This window comes from Corvus brachyrhynchos, unplaced genomic scaffold (assembly GCF_000691975.1).
Source record: "Corvus brachyrhynchos isolate BGI_N302 unplaced genomic scaffold, ASM69197v1 scaffold139, whole genome shotgun sequence".
Taxonomy (NCBI): Eukaryota; Metazoa; Chordata; class Aves; order Passeriformes; family Corvidae; genus Corvus; species Corvus brachyrhynchos.
In genome coordinates, this window is record NW_008246062.1 from 2,288,209 (window position 1) to 2,303,823 (window position 15,615).

At 44.4% G+C, this 15,615-nt stretch overlaps 1 protein-coding gene across 9 annotated transcripts in view; it reads right to left on the reverse strand.

Annotated features, from left to right (window-relative positions):
- The window catches only part of CELF4 (CUGBP, Elav-like family member 4), a 616,716-nt gene that overhangs the window by 99,890 nt on the left and 501,211 nt on the right, over positions 1–15,615 (reverse strand). For 8 of the 9 annotated variants that reach the window (XR_001865975.1, XR_001865974.1, XM_017746620.1 and 5 more), the window contains exons 3-4: positions 7,623–7,751; positions 2,794–2,873 (exon numbers count right to left, since the gene is read on the reverse strand). Coding sequence is in view for 7 of the 9 variants with exons in the window: in XM_017746620.1 (XP_017602109.1) it covers positions 2,794–2,873; positions 7,623–7,751 (209 nt within the window). In the remaining 2 variants the exon portion in view is untranslated. The remainder of the gene's footprint in view (positions 1–2,793; positions 2,874–7,622; positions 7,752–15,615) is intronic. The other variant, XM_017746615.1, reaches the window with a different exon arrangement.

Sequence of the window (15,615 nt, forward strand, 5' to 3'; positions counted from 1 at the left end):
AAGCTCTCTTGACAGGTAGGTATAGAAGGAACTTTGTGCCTGCTCAAAATAGGGGATTTTGAGTAGCTTATTTCTAAAGGAAATGGATTGTGTAAAAATTGGAAAGCTTTAGGCTTGGTGGACCCTTAGGAGAAACAAGTGCCTTGCACAGAGAAATGGGCTTGTAATGGCTGGTCAGGCACTTGTCCAAGGTAAGGTTAATTAAAAAAAAAATAAGAAAGAAGAGAACTTTCATAAAAGAAAGTTTCCTATTGGAACTATTAGGCAACATATGTTGTGTGAACAGGAAGTCACAGTAGAGCAATAATCCTGACAGCTGTGGAGAAACAGGAGTCTGCCGCAGTAACGAACGGCTTGAGACCTGATGAGAATGGTGATGGATACCCTGTTGGTGGTACAAGAGGACAAACCAAGAGATGCTGAAATTGGCTGAACCACAGGAACAATGTAGAGTTGGCACTGCAACCGGACAAATGAGGCCAGTCCTAGCGGCGAGAGGAGTGGAAGGGGGCCGAAGGAAGATGGCAGCAATGCCCCCCTCCTTCCCAAGGACGATGGGCTGCACCTGCATCTCACCACGAGGTGGCTGCATTTCCCTGTGAACATCCAAGTAGGTCCTGAACGACGCCGCACACCCTGAAGTACCATGAAAACGAGAATGGGCACAGAGATCCCGGCAGGATTTGGCCTATCTCATTTGAAGAGCCTTAGAAATTTTGAGCCACTGTGGGAAAAACCTGTTGTGCTCCCTGCCTTACTGAGTGTTGGTCATTCTGCAGGTCCTCACGGGTCTGCAAAGATGTGGTAGCAGGGTTGCACCTCATGGGAGACACAAGGGGATGCCATGGAACTTAGCTCATACTGAAGAGGAGGAAATTAATTTAATCCTTGCTTTTCCTGTGAACTAAGAGTATGTACTGAGGTTCAGCCAATCCATGGAAACTTGTGAAGCTGTGGAAGCTTGATTCTGACTCTGGGATGGGCATCTAGTATAGGTAAAATTGTGGTGCTTTTTCAGATGCCCATGTCTGGTTATTAAAGAATATTTCTTAATGAGTGTTTGAGTCAGATAAGGCAAGAGGACAAATGGTCCCACAAAACTGACCCATGAAATGGCCAAATTCTCGGGTGTTTTTTATATCCTAAGCTCAGGTGGTACTGCCAGGATGGAGACACAAGTTTTTTCCAGGTGGTTGTGAGATGAGTACGTTTTTGTTATCCACGGGGTTCTGAAAGTAGGAAGGGAAGGGGTTGGGGAAGAATGGTGATATTTTGGGTATACTAGATCTAGAAAAAATCTTCAACTCTCCTTGGGTTTTTTCTGTTCTCTCATGTCTTCCTCTCACCTTTGTCACAGGAGTTTGCAGGATTTTTGGGATGAGCACTGACTTTTTATTAAACCTTTCTGTGGTACCACAATCCCTATTGAATTGAAATTCCTGATGTCAGCTTATAGACACTATCGTTTTGGGTCAAAGTTTGAAAGAAGGTCATTAGAAGTATCTCTTTAACCTGTCTCAGGAAAGACGTTCATAATATATCAGTATAGGATGTCAGCATCAAGCCCAACATCTGGTTTTATCAGAAGGAGCTTTTTAGGAAGAGACTCTTGAAAGTATTTAAGTACTTAAAAAAATGGAGACCCCATCTCTGAGGAGACTTTTTTTGGGTAGCGTCACGGGTAAACATATACCATTTTAAACTGATTTGTCTAAGATGCGGTTCCAAAAAAGGAGATCTTGATGGTTTGCTAGATTTAGAAACCGTTTTGCTTGTAAAGAATTTTCCATTTTCATCCCTGCAAAGATCTAGAGAAAATCTGTCGGGCCCACTTTAAACTTATTTGGATAAATTCATGAATTTACATTAGAGTCTCTTACTGAAAGGGAGATTTTACACTCTCAAATATTTTTAATTGAGCTTTCTTGTATCCTTTCCAAGTTGTCAGCATGCTTCTTAGCCTTCCATGATTTACACTGTGAATAATTAGTAATAAAAATAATACACTATTATAATAAACCAAAACAAGTTGTATCAGATCTTCTTCTTCTACTGACAGTGGAATGCCTTACATTCTTCTCTGTCTCATGATGGTGTACAAATATCTATCTGCATAGAAAATACAGCCCCATTTCTGTTTTCTTGAACAATCAGTCTTGAAACCCCATATGAGTAGAAATTTTTGCCAGTGAAATGATCCCTCAGATGTTTCCTGGAAGATCCAGTAATTGGTCTGACACACTTTCAAAGGGCAGATATAGGGGACCACACTTATGCCTAGGTTGGTGGTTTTGCAGTAACAGTGAAAGGTGCCCATCACTGTGTGATTTGTCTCTAGCTCCTGCTACCACTACATGAACATGCTTCCCTCTGCTGAATGCTGGCAAAAAGTTCCTTATCCTTTGCCTAGGGGCAGGGATTCTTTGAGAAGAGAAAATGAAGAAACCCCTAGACACAAGTTTCTACTTGATTTATCCCTCTGAAACTTGAAAGGTTGTGCTAATGGCGAGTCTGACCCAAAGTTTTTGGCATGTGTGAGCCATACGTCTTTTTTTCAGGGCATCAAAACTGCTGGTGACAAAACACAGCACCCATTGGGGTTCTGTGCCTGTGAGGAATGACAGTGTCATCCCAGCCTTTTCACTGATGAGTTAAGCACACCCAAGGCTCTGGGCCTTCCTGGATGATGAGTTTCAGAGCATAGATAAATCATTTCTCCCCCTCAATCAGGCCACAGGGCAGCCAGAGCTGGCCCAATCCTCACTTGCCCATGTTACAGAGCTAGCTACTCACCGGCATTGTCTGGCTGCCATGCAAGGCATTGATGGCAGCTTGGGCCTCTGCATGTGAAGAGTATTTCACAAATGCACACCCTGGAAGAGGAAAAAGAAGAGCGTAAGAAAGTTTGCATGGATACCATGAAAGTCTATCTAGTTTAGTATCCTGTCCTCAGAACTGGCCAATAAATATGGTTTTGAAAAAAATATAAGAAAAAAAACGTGTCCTGGTCCTTTCCAGAGTCCAGTCATCAGCAGACTGAGGACCTCTTAAGGCTAAGCTGCTTCCAGAATTCCCACACTGCTTGTAATAAGCACTGACAGACAAAAACTTAGCAAGTACATCTTGAATCTACCCATGTTTTGACCTCCACAGCTTTCCTTGGCAGAATCTTGCACAAATTTTACAATTTATTGGGTGGAACATCTGTTTCTTGTAATTGTATTAGACTTAATGCTGAGTGTTCCTCCCTCTGTGGTTATGAGAAACGGTATGGAAGCAAGTGTAAGTTGTTGGAAAGCTACGCATACTTGATAAAAGCAACCACACAACAATTGTACAGAAGACATTCAAGTTACTCCAAATCCACGAGATACCTTTTCATATCACTGCCTCGTAGAGCTCCATGACAGACTGCCCAGAGCTTGTCTTGGCTCCAAGCCACTTTGGCAAAGCATGAGACACCTTCTGGTGAAGTAGCAGGGGTGGGAGAGGTACCCATGTGTTGATTATCATCTGCTACCACTAAAACTTGAATCTTAGTTTTTCATAGCTGCAAAGTCAGTGCTTGCGTGGGTGTTCTCTTCTGGACATTAGAGAAATGTGGGCAGTGTTACTCTGGCCTGTATTGCTGTGTGGGGAATCTCACACCGAACTCTTACGTAAGGTTTTAGGGCAGAAAGGTGCATTTATGGGTATGTGCTGGGGTGCAAAACTGATCAACACTTCAAAGGGTTGCATGTACTTCTAGGGTGGGCGAAAGTATTGCCAACACTCCCAGCTACAAGCAAACTGACTCAGAGAGAGGAAGGATAATTTCCATATGCTAAGGCGGTTTTTGGAACAGATTTGGAGAGATCTGAGAAGTTTTGGCTTCCATCCCCTTCTATTACTACCAAAGACTTTTGAGCTTTTAATCAATTTGCAAGGCCCTCTCAGTTTCCCTGAAGGAGTGCACGTCGCAGCTCTGGGGATGCCAGTCCTGACAGTGGGGTGGCTCTTCTTCAGCCCCTTTACAGCATCTTTAGAAGGTCTTCACACCCTTCTGGATCCCTACAGTGAAGGGTGAAAAATGGAGCAATACAACTCGCAAACTAGAAGAACGAACCCCAAAGGTCCCTGCAAGCATCACTGCAGGCTGATAGAAGTGCGATTGAAGAAAGGCGTGATACCCCCTTCTAAAAATAATATACATATAAAAAATATCTTACACTTAAGAGCTGTTCATTTTGCATCGCCCTCTCAGCACTCTGCTCAGGATGTATTTCAGGAAAGGCCCAATGGTTATTGCTAATAGTTGGATCTAATTTATAAGGAGCTGAGAGGAGACAATCACAAGAAAATGAGCTAGATAAACTTCGGCTGGAAACAACAGGGATCAATTATGACATAATCCCAGCCCAGCATTCCCAGGCTCCTGAGATACCACGTCTTCCTCTTCATTAATCAGCGATAATCCAGAATTAGGGTGTTTAATTATTTGCAGAGATTCTTTTGTACTTTCTGCCTCTAAAAAGAAGATGCTGATTAGCAAATATACAAAAGCTTTCCAGTTCCAGTCACCAATTTCATTTAGAGTAGGATTTTTGGCTGCAGCGTTGTTGTCATGTTAAAGGCTTCACTCTTTTCAGGTGAAATTCACCCCTGTGCTGAGGATCCTGATGGATCAGTGGAGCTGGATAAAGGTGGGAATGGAGGGAATAGCAGGCATTTATCTCGTTTAATGCCCAGGATGCTAATGGGATCCCTCCTACTGCTTCTTATTAACTGCTTCCTGTAGGTTTTGAGGTAGCAGGACAAGTGAAAACTCAGCTTTTGCTGGTGTACATGGCAAGGCAATAGTAGAGATCCCAACATTTTGTCCTTTTTGTTTGTGCATTCAATGGGATGGCTTCTGTACACAACACCAAAAGTGCACATAATCTCCCTTCCCATTGTCTCCAGAACTGCCTCTAGGAGCTGATGAGCCAAGGACATGAGTCATGTCACTCTTCTCAGAACAATTTCAACAGGAGAAACTCTGGAGCGTGAAGGGATTTTGATACACACTGAGATATAAACTCTGCTGAGTAACAGGGTGATACGTGTGCTTAAGTTTTTCTTGTTCCTTTTCTTCCAGACTGGAGCTGGAAGGGCTGCCCTGACTGTTTTGTCAGCTTGGAGGAGATTGCAGAATGAGGCCCTAGGATTAAAATTGCAGAGCGTGGTAAGGGCCCTCTTGCAGAGGATGCTGTTGGAAATTTTTACTTTCTGAGTTATTGAGGCAGACTGCTGAATGGGAAAAAAATAAAAAAGGGAAAAAGAATAGCTGCACAGAGAGCAGCAGCAATGAAGACTCTGTGGGTCCTTCTGGATCCACTTCAGCTCCCTCACCTGAGAACTCCTACACTCCTGGTTGAGCACTGGTGAGCTTTACCTGGAGGGATGCAGAATCACTCCATCCTCTCCCAGGAAAGCCTGGTGCTGCATTCCCATTCAGGCTGAGACATTCCTCAGTCCCAGCTCTTCTGCCACTTGATTATGTGCTCCAGCCACTGTTCCTAGTGCTGTGACTCATGCAGGAGGTATTTTTGCAGACCCTGAAGGCTATGCTCCGTGGCTCAGAAGAGCAACCACGGCTTCAGAAAAGTCTCAGGCAGCTTTTTGGCTATGACTGGACTGTGATGGGATAAAACTGGGAAGCTGCAACCCAGCTTCTGAGAGCAGTGCTTGCACTGAGCTACCGGAAGGGTATAGAGGCTCACCACAGGTATACCTGGTGGGCTGGGTAGGATTTAAGTGTATGGGATCTGACTGCTATCTGGAATTTAGACAATCTGCTTAAATCTCAACTTACATAGAATTTAAGCCTTATGAGTTTTATCCAAAATAAGTAGCTCACAAGCAATGTGTGTCACATATGGGTTTCTAGCAGATGGAAACCATTACAGACTGGCAATAACTTTGTGGGAGTTGTGGCTTGCCTGACTGTCTCCTAAGATAAGGGCACTAGCCTTAAGTTTTCCATTGGATTGACTGCTCTGTGTGCGTGTGTGCATGCACGAAACCGTGTGTGTGTAAATTAGGAGCTTCACATTCTCAGTAAATAGCACCAGCAAATGGAAGCTGGTAATATTAACTCTGTCAAGGCTCAGTATTGATCCTGAACAACTCAGTGAAACGTCAGCCTGAGACTGCAGCCTGCTAGCGCTAATAATTAAACTGGTTAGCAATATGGAGCTGCCACTCAGACTCTGTCTCATAATGAAATCGTTTTAGAACGAAAAAAAAAAAGAGATAGAGCAAGTATGAAGACAGGTCTGTGGGTTGGATCTCCTCTGGAATTTGCTTCTTACAGAACTCAGACTTTATTGCCTTTATTATTACTCTATTTAACTCCTTTGTCATTAGATTTCATTCCAGGTGGAAGCAGACAGACATTTTTTTTTTGCTTTTCCCCAATTTGCTGATTTGTTCAGTGAATGATGTGCTTAACTGTCTGCTGTTATGATGATTGCAGCTCCTCTAGGACATCCTAGCCTACTGCTTCCCTGTGGGGCAGCCCCTGTCTTTGGGTGTTATGGAAATAAAGTAACTGCACAATTGAAGAAAGGTGCCCACAGCCTTTTTTCAGCCATTTATATCAGGAAGGCTGAGTTGTGCTGATGTGTATTGAACAGCTATGAGGCTGGTGTGAAGTATTTTTTTTGGCCACCAGTGATTTTATGGAATAGCAATATTTTTCTCCAGTGCATCACTGTGATTTAGATTTTTTGCCTCCCCGTTGCAAAAATGCGCTGGTTGATGTTGTCACTTGTCAAAATATCCAGTGAGATAAGAACTGTGTCAGCAGGACTGGCCTCTTCTCTGGTGTTGCACATGCCAACACAGTTTATGCTATATTATATGCAGATTAATATTTAAAGGACACATTATACTGCCAAGAGGAGAGGGTTTCCTATTCAGACTGAAGTTACTTTGTCTAGAGACTGAGGGAGAAAAAATGACCTTCCTGCACAAGAGAGAAGCGTCATTCTCATGCCTGGGCGGTAGCAGAAGATCTTTTGTGCTATTCAGGTAACAAAAAGTGGCAGAAGGGGGAAAGACACCCAGTTTTGCAATGAAGCATTTGCGTGTTTCAAACAGTAAATGTGTAATGAGTATGATATTTAAACTGGCACCTGTACCCTTGCAGCTGTGATCACTGGCTGCTGGGACTCCATGCAGAAATCAGGTGAAGAAGGGAAAGACCTGGGGCTGGTGGGTGAGAGATAATCAGAGTTGATGATGGAGCCAGTGAGTCAAGGTGTGAAGTACCAATCTTGGCTTTTTTCAAAGAAAGAATTGTCCTGTTCAGTGGGGCGAGGAGAGCACATCTTGAGTGAATGTAAAGGCCCTGTTCAGAGAGGAGGCTCTGCCCAAGCAGTAACAGGTGTCGGTGAGACATAGCCCATTGGAGACGTGTGTTTTAAAATGCAATCAGCTTTTTCCTCTCATGCGCAAGCAGAGAGTGACCAGCAGAGCAAAAATGTGACCCCTCCTAAAGTAAGAGATGCTGTTCTGGGGGCTATGTGATACTTTTGTCACACCAGAAAGTGATATACACAGGAAGACTGGGGTCTAGCTCAACAGAAGCCATCCCTTACCTTTGCTGTTGCCATCGGGTCCCCGAAGGATTGTGCACTCCTCAATGTTGCCAAACGCCTCGAATAGCCTGCGCACATCGTCTTCCGATTGCTGCTTATTGAGCATGCCCACAAAGAGTTTTCTGTCTTCTGGAACAAAATAAAGAGATGCTTACCATATTTCAGGAGGGATGTGAAAGCCAAGACAGCTCAGTATCACATGCAAAACAAACGGTGACTTCACCGAGGTGACACATCTCAGAAGCTGTTAGTCTTTTCAGGTGGCTGGCTCAAAAACCTTAACAGCCTCTGACTTCCCATGAGTACTTGAAAATAATCCAGCAAATTTTTAAAAAACCCAAACCACCAAACAACAAACAAAAATGGTTTGGTTATATATAAAATCTTTGTCTGCCTCTTAAAATCTAGGCACCAAAGTCTTCCAAATCAGCTCCTTCTGAGCAGTTTTTGCAGTCAGTTTTCAGTAACTGAAATGACAACATTGCTCAGACTGCAATCCAAGAGGAATGTGTATAAATATAGCATGTAGGAACCAAGTCCAAATGAAAAATAACATAAGTTAGTAGCCCTCGCAATACTAAATAAGTTGCAGGAAAAAAGTTTAATGTAAGCTTTTTAAAATCAGGATATAACGGAAGTCACAGCCTGTAAACTGGAGATTTGTCATTCATGCCCACTCAGAGACACATATCTACAAGTTTGGATGAGATTTTTAATATATTTATAAGGTTCATTTGAAATAAGCCCAAAGTTTTTGAAACGTGTTTTTTGAAACATAAAGTTAACTTATATGTTTGCTAATATCTAAGATAGCTCCGGCAGGTGGTATTTCATGCCAAAGCAGGATGTTTTTTGCTAGTAGATAATTGTATTTTGAACAAGGATGCTCAGTGGGACCCAGCACTGTGCACTCACAGCCCAGACAACCAAACATGTCCTGGGCTGCATCCAGAGCCCTGTGGGTACCAGGGGAGGGAGGGGATTCTACCCCTCTGCTCCGCTCTGCTGAGACCCACCTGGAGCACTGCATCCAGCTCTGGGGTCCCAGCACAGGAAGGACATGGGCTTCTTGGAGTGAGAGCAGAGCAGGGATTGGAACTAGATAATCTTCAGGGGCCCTTCCGACCCAAATGATTCTATGATTTATACATGGACTTATACCAAGTTTGGGGATCTTCATGAGACACCTTCAGAAAATATTGGTGAAAACAAACTAGTGATTGTCAGAAAGATCTCAGAGGGGGCTGAGTGATGCCTCTCCATCAGGTTTCTGTTCAGACACTACTACCATTACACCAAGAAAAAAAGGAAATTTACATAGTTTACATCGTGTATGTAAACAGGCCATTTGCACATGATTCATAAATGTCTTATTTATGATTCATTAAACACTATGTAAATGTGTGAACCAAGAGGGTTTTTTCAGAGCACGTTACAGAGCAGATGTAACTAATTTGAATAAATATATGTAAATATCTAAATAATTTTATTTTTTATTTAATTTATTTTTTTAATGTACAGGTTAACCTAAAGCTGAACAAAACACGGGTTTGCAATAACCCTTTTCTGGCTGACTAATTGGGCAATTCATGTCACTTTTGTTCACCGAGAAATCGCTGGTGTAGGCAATCTGTTCTGCTTCAACCAGTGTTTGATCAAAATTCCCCCCTCCAAGATGCACCTGCACATTGGCAAATTACTTTACAGCCTTGGATGTGAATTATTTTTCATGGAGTGGCTATTGAATGAGGATATTAGGAGCTTTCAACCCTGCAGTCGAGCTATCCACGACAACAAAAAGTGTACGGCCCACAGAAAAGCAGGAGTTATGTTGCCTTCAGCTAGGCTGCTGAACTGGTAGGAAAAATAGGTTTAGGGAGATACAGATGCACTTCTGTTAAGTGAGAAGAACAGAAATAGCCTTTTGATAGACCTGTTAAAGCAAGAAATATTCCTGCTTTATGTTGGAATTGATTAAGCAGAGAGGTGTTTCGAGGTGTTTGCTGGCAACACAAAGTTCAGATTGTAGTGGTGCACAAAGCCCTACCTAACACTGTGTAGCTTGTAGGTTAGGTTGTCCCCACCTCACGAGAGGGTGATTTGGACATGTGAAAGGTTTGCTTCCCAATGGCCAAAGTGTCCTGCGAAAGAGACTCCAAGATGTGAGGTACAAGCCTTAAAGAGGCAGCTACTGGAGTTCACTGTGTGGTCTCTGGGGTATCTTTCAGTCTAGAGTGTGACAGAGCCTTAGGAAAAGAGTCCAGTCCAAAGTCCAGAGGTTTTCCAGATATTGGAAGAAAATGGGACCCACCTAGCAAATGGGACCAGCTGTCCTGCAAGATATTTTAGGAAGGGGGCAGATCAGCCAGAAAGAACTAGGAACATGGATGGCAAAAGGTTTTGCCTAGAAACTCTGTGTCTGGTAAATTATTCCAGCACAACAGAGGAGTGTTATATTCTACTTTATACAGCTTCCCCTGTTTCAAATAAGCTGCATCGGCCAAAGCACTTCTATAGCTGTGTAACTGTTTTCACCAGACTTTTTGCTAATATAAATGCATGATTAAAAAAAAAATATCACATCCCTCCTCTGTCAGCAAAACTCTCTAGTGTGGAACTGGCCTGAAACTGCCTTGTCTGGTCTAGTTTTCGCAAAGCTAAAACCAGGTGTTTTAGGAACCACTCAAATTATTATTTTTACTTCCCCCCACCCTGCATCTTTGCAGTACACTGGGACTGTACTGGCGGGCATATGATGTGGTGCTTTGGTGAGCTGCCCACGAGATGGTCATCAGACCATCAGGGACAGGCTCTGTCAAAGGTGAGCATCACCTTCCCCAGGAGCTGCTGGTCCAGGGGAGATGGAACCCCATGGACACCCAGTGCTTGGACATTACCACCAACCCCATCTAAATCAGCATCCTGTCTCTCTCCTGAAAAACAGCACCCTGTGTAGTCAGGGGAATCATTTGTTATATCTGCCATCTCAGAACTCTACACAATCACACACTAGACTGATAAAAAATGAGTCGATTTAACAGGTATTTTTACTTTCAGTAGTTTCTATAACAAAGTGCTGCATTTGCCTCTCACATCGCAGCTCTTTCAGGGAGCTCAACACTGTATTTTAACAACACCCCTCACAAATCTTGAGTAGAAAGAGAGAGGGAAGAGTCCAGCAGAAGGGACCATTCAACGTGTTCCAGGCCTTGGCTAAGGAGTTTATCCTCTGATGGTCTTTTATGAGCCTCTTCTGGGCATCATCATACACTGCTCTTCCACATCCTAGACTTGCCATGGACCAAGACAACTACTTCTGATTTGTAAATATATCTAAATAAGGCCAAGAGGTTGCAAGAATAAAATGAAGAGGGGATGCGCTGGTATCATCAAGGTGTCTCTTGAGCATGTGTGCACACCACTGGTGCTGCTCACCAGATGTTTCCAGGGTCCTCTAGGGAGACTTGAGGACACTACATCCTACAAAGATCAGAGTTTTAGGCTGCACACAAACCTGGAGCAGTCCTAGATGGTGCTGTCCCTAAACTCTGCCTGCCTGTAGGGTCCGTCTCTACCAACCACAGTCCACTCATATCACCATCCTGAGTCCCATGCTTCCTCCTCTTTCAGTGAGACATTGTTCCAACTCTATGTGTCTCAGGAACCACACCTGAATTTCAAAGCACTGGGCAGACTCAGTCCCCCATCTCCACCATCGTTCAGTGCTCACTGCCATTTCAGACTGTGGGATTATGCGGTGAAAAACCTTCAGACAGGGCTTCCTAAAAACCTTCCAGCTTTGGGTCCCAGGGCAAAGTGAATACACAGTCAAGGAGAGCAGAAATACCACTGTCCAGGGCAGAAGAGAAGGACAAAAAGAGGCCAGGCATGAGCCCACGATCTGGGACATCCCCAACATGAGCTGTGGCGTGACCTTGTGCTCCAGCCTAAACTGGCCTGTTCCCATGGAGAGGGAGTTGTACCTCGCAGTACCACACAGCCTTGCTCAATGGAGATGGGCAGCCAGGAGGAGCGTCCTCCATCTCCTCCCCGTGGGGAGAATGAGGACAGTGAGCTTATTCAGCCTGTCTAAGAACAGGTGTGATTCCATGTATCCTCCTTAAGGCCACACTTGGCCGTGCATCAAGTATTGGTTCACATCTGAGTGTCTTCCCTTTGCTTTTGTGAGGAACAACCTGTCCAAATTTCTGTCTATTACACTGTCCCAAGTGACAATTTCAGTTTCTATCTCACCTGAATACTGAATGTTAGTGAGGACACCCCACTAACCTTGCTGCAGGGACAGCCTTAAAACCAGCAGCACTATGAGCAGTGAAACTGCCTGAAGTGTTGCAACGGAACATAGCATCTATGTGAGCCTCTTCTCCTCACATTTTTGTCTTCCTTCATTATTGTACCCCCATTATCAGTCTTTTTCCACAAGCTGAGTCCATCATGCCCGCTTTGCCATGGAAATATCCAACCAACAGGTGGATATCCAACCAATGGGTGGATATCTTTTTGTGTGGTGGCACACAGGAGCCAAGGAGTTTTTTGCTAGTGCACTCTGATAATACTGAAAATTAAGGTCCTCATAGGTCTATCCCATTTTGCCATAAAAAAATCACAATGACAGAAGGTAACACCCTGAGATCCTCACAGGAGGACAGGAAGGGAGAGAAGGACTACAGCACTGGCAAATCAGAGTTCCCAGAGGTGTTCCCTTGGTGACATTTCCAATATCCCCGTGGAACCAGGCTCTTCTCTTCCTGACCACTCTGCCAGTGACGGAGGCTTGTTCCTGTCAGCAAAAGCTGGCTGCAAGGCAGCGTGGTGAAGAAATGCAACTTGTCAGATAAATACACAGCATCTATAGACCTCCCTGCAGTGTTTATACACAGCCTCGGCACTTTCCCCAGTGCAAATAGGGGTTAAATTATTCCCTGTCCTATTTGTATTTAAATGTTATGTTTCCATGATAAGTGTAAGGCAGACGTGTCAGATGGGCCCGGGCGAAGGAGACGGCACACATGAAAGGTGAAATAATAGAGCGCTGCGAACCAAGTGCTGAGAGGAGATGGGAAGGGAGAACACTGGAGTGAGGGGGAGAAGGGGGAGGACGGGCACTAATTAAAGAGATAGAAGGGACAATGAGATGCAGGATGTTTGACCCTCTGTGGAGCAAGAGGACAAGAACAAGAATCACAGCAATTGTGGAGGGACTGGGGGAAAATTAGGGTCACTCGCAGGGAGACATGACACAAGACTGTGTTTATCTGGATAGCACTCGCTAATGTATGTGTGTGCGTGGGGGTACATTTAGATAAGAGTATATAAATACACTTGTGTTCTCCTATTCCTCATGCAAAACAAAGAGGTTGAATCCTTGTACTGGGAAAGCGCAAACCGGCTTTACCATCTAGAACATGGCTTCCAAGGCCTTGGAAATAAAGAGGGACAGATTTACCATCTCTGTCTCCCAGGCTAATTTACGTAGCTAATAATTACTTGTCCCTGCTGCTCTTCCCCTCCTTCCCAAATGTGGCTTGCACACACAGAGCCCGTGGGAGCAGCTGCAATGCCTTGGTCCTGGCATTGGGAAGGCCTTTAAGCTTATCTCCTTGGCACCACAACAAACAAGCAGCCTAGAGAAGTTTTCCATGCAGGTGTGGGTAAGAGCAGCCAGTGCATAGGACCAAGTGGCACATTTACCAGAGAGGATGCAAGAGGCAGAGCTGATCTTCCTTGCCCACTCTCCTGATTCATCCTTGGCAGAGAAGGAAGAGGAGATAGCACTGAGATGCTCACATACTCACATGGAATCACAGAAGGGTTTGGGTTGCAAGGGACCTTTAAAGGTCATTTGCTCCAAGCCCCTGGCAGTGAGCAGGCACATCCTCAACTAGAGCAGGTTGCTCAGAGCCTTGTCCAACAGGATCTTGAAAGTTTCCAGGAATGAAGAATCTACCACCCCCCTGGGCAACCTATTTCAGTGTTTTCTTGGTAAAAAAAGTATTCCTTTTATCTGGTGTGAATCTGCTCTCTTTTGTTTGAAAAAACAGGAGCCCTTATCCTGTTGGTTATATTCAGAAGTCTGTCCTCACCTCTCTTATTAGTACCCTAAAGTATTGAAAGGCCCCAGTAAAGTCTGCCTGGAGTTTTCTCCAGGCTGAACAATCCCAATTCTCTCAGCCTGTCTTCATAGCAGAAGTGCTCCAGCCTCCTGATCATCTCTGTGGCCTCCTCTGGATACTCTACAACAGGTCCATACCCTTCGTATGGTGGGGGCCCCAGAGCTGGATGTAGCACTCCATGGGGAGCCTCACGAAAACAGAACAGAGGGGCAGAATCACCTCCCTCAAATTTATTTTGATGCAGTCCAGGACAGGGCTGGTTTCTGGGCTGCAAGAGCCCATTGGTTCTCGTGTCCGGCCTTTCAACCACCAAAACTCCCAAGCCCAAGAAAGGGGATCAGGAATATGCCAAAGTCACAGTGGTGAAAAAGAGCTATAAACCTGGGTTTCTTTCAGACAGTCATGACCAAGGAATCCTCTACAGGTCAAAGACGAAAGGAGCTAGAGAGCAGAAGGGTGAGCTGCAGATGCCCTGAACATTATGAAAGTTTGGTTTGAGCTGTGAACTCAAATCTGCAAGCGCAAACCTGTTGCTGTCTCAAGCCAGAGTGCTCCACCACTCCCCTTAACCTCTGCTAATCAGGTGATCAATAGGCTAAAAGCAGGGCATTTCCCAGGGCCTGGGCTTCACACTCCTATTGCCATTTTCACAGCAGTCCTACAGCTACGTGATGATGATTACCACCCTTTCCACAGGGGAAGTGATTATGAATTCTGTTGTAGCTAATTGTAAATTAGCTAATTATCTTCTCCATGGTACCTTGCTGGAAAATACATGAATCTTGTAAAATAGAGGTGTTTCAAAAATTAGGATGGGGGGAAAAAACCAACAGATTCAAAAGCCCAATCCTCTCTTGAAATGACAGAAACACACTGCTACCTAACTCCAAACAATAGCAAATAAACTCTCCTTCCACTTGCAGCAGCTCCTATTTGGCCCCTTCCCCTCCTCCTCTCCATATCAAACAACACCCTCAAGGGGCTAATTCTGCTGCAGGCTTTAAAATGTTTGCTGAGTTCACCTCTTCCTTGCAGCTGGGTGTTGTGGGGCGTCCCTAATCACATCTTTACAGGACTGATTTCTTTGTACTTATCTCTCCCCCTCTGCTCTCCCTGGTTTGGTTTTACTTAACAGATCCTTTATATCCCGTATGTTAGCAGATATGATTGCACAGCTGCTGGTCTCCAACTGCTGGAGACGGAGGCTTTGAGACACCCGGGCTAGAGAGAATAACAGCTAATCTGAACAGCTGTGTGATGGGGACAAGCACAAATGAATATAAGCCGAGGTGTGGGAGCATAATTCTCCTGCGCAGAGAAGGAAGCTTCATCCCACAGGTGCGTTACTCTCCACTGTTGCATGTCAAAAACTTAGTTTGAAGGATTTCTCTTACTTAATTGCTTGGCTGCACTCTGAGCCTTGACTTGGACATGGATCCTGTAAACAGAGTGAAAGAACAGCTGAACAAGAGACAGAGGGTCTGACTCTGTTTGCTGTCTCTGGCAACAGCCAGTTGTGGATGTCTAGGGAAGAGTAAAAGAACAGGGAATTCTGTTAATCCCCCCAAACATTCTCCTAGAATTAAGTGCTCTACAATTCAGGGAATTCTGGAGTCTGCAGTGTGTTTGTTGGTTTTTTTTTTTTTTCATATGTAGTAGTTTCTGAAGTGTCTTTCTTTGATGTAATTGTTCAGTGGACTTTTGAACCCATGTGCTCTTGCAAACATCCAGCACATCCTGCAGCAAGACATTCTGCAGCTTAAGCACACACTGAGTTAGGAACCTCTTCCTTCTGCTTATTTTGAACATGCCACAAACTATTTTCAATAGATAGAACCTATATCTTGCCTTGGGAAAGA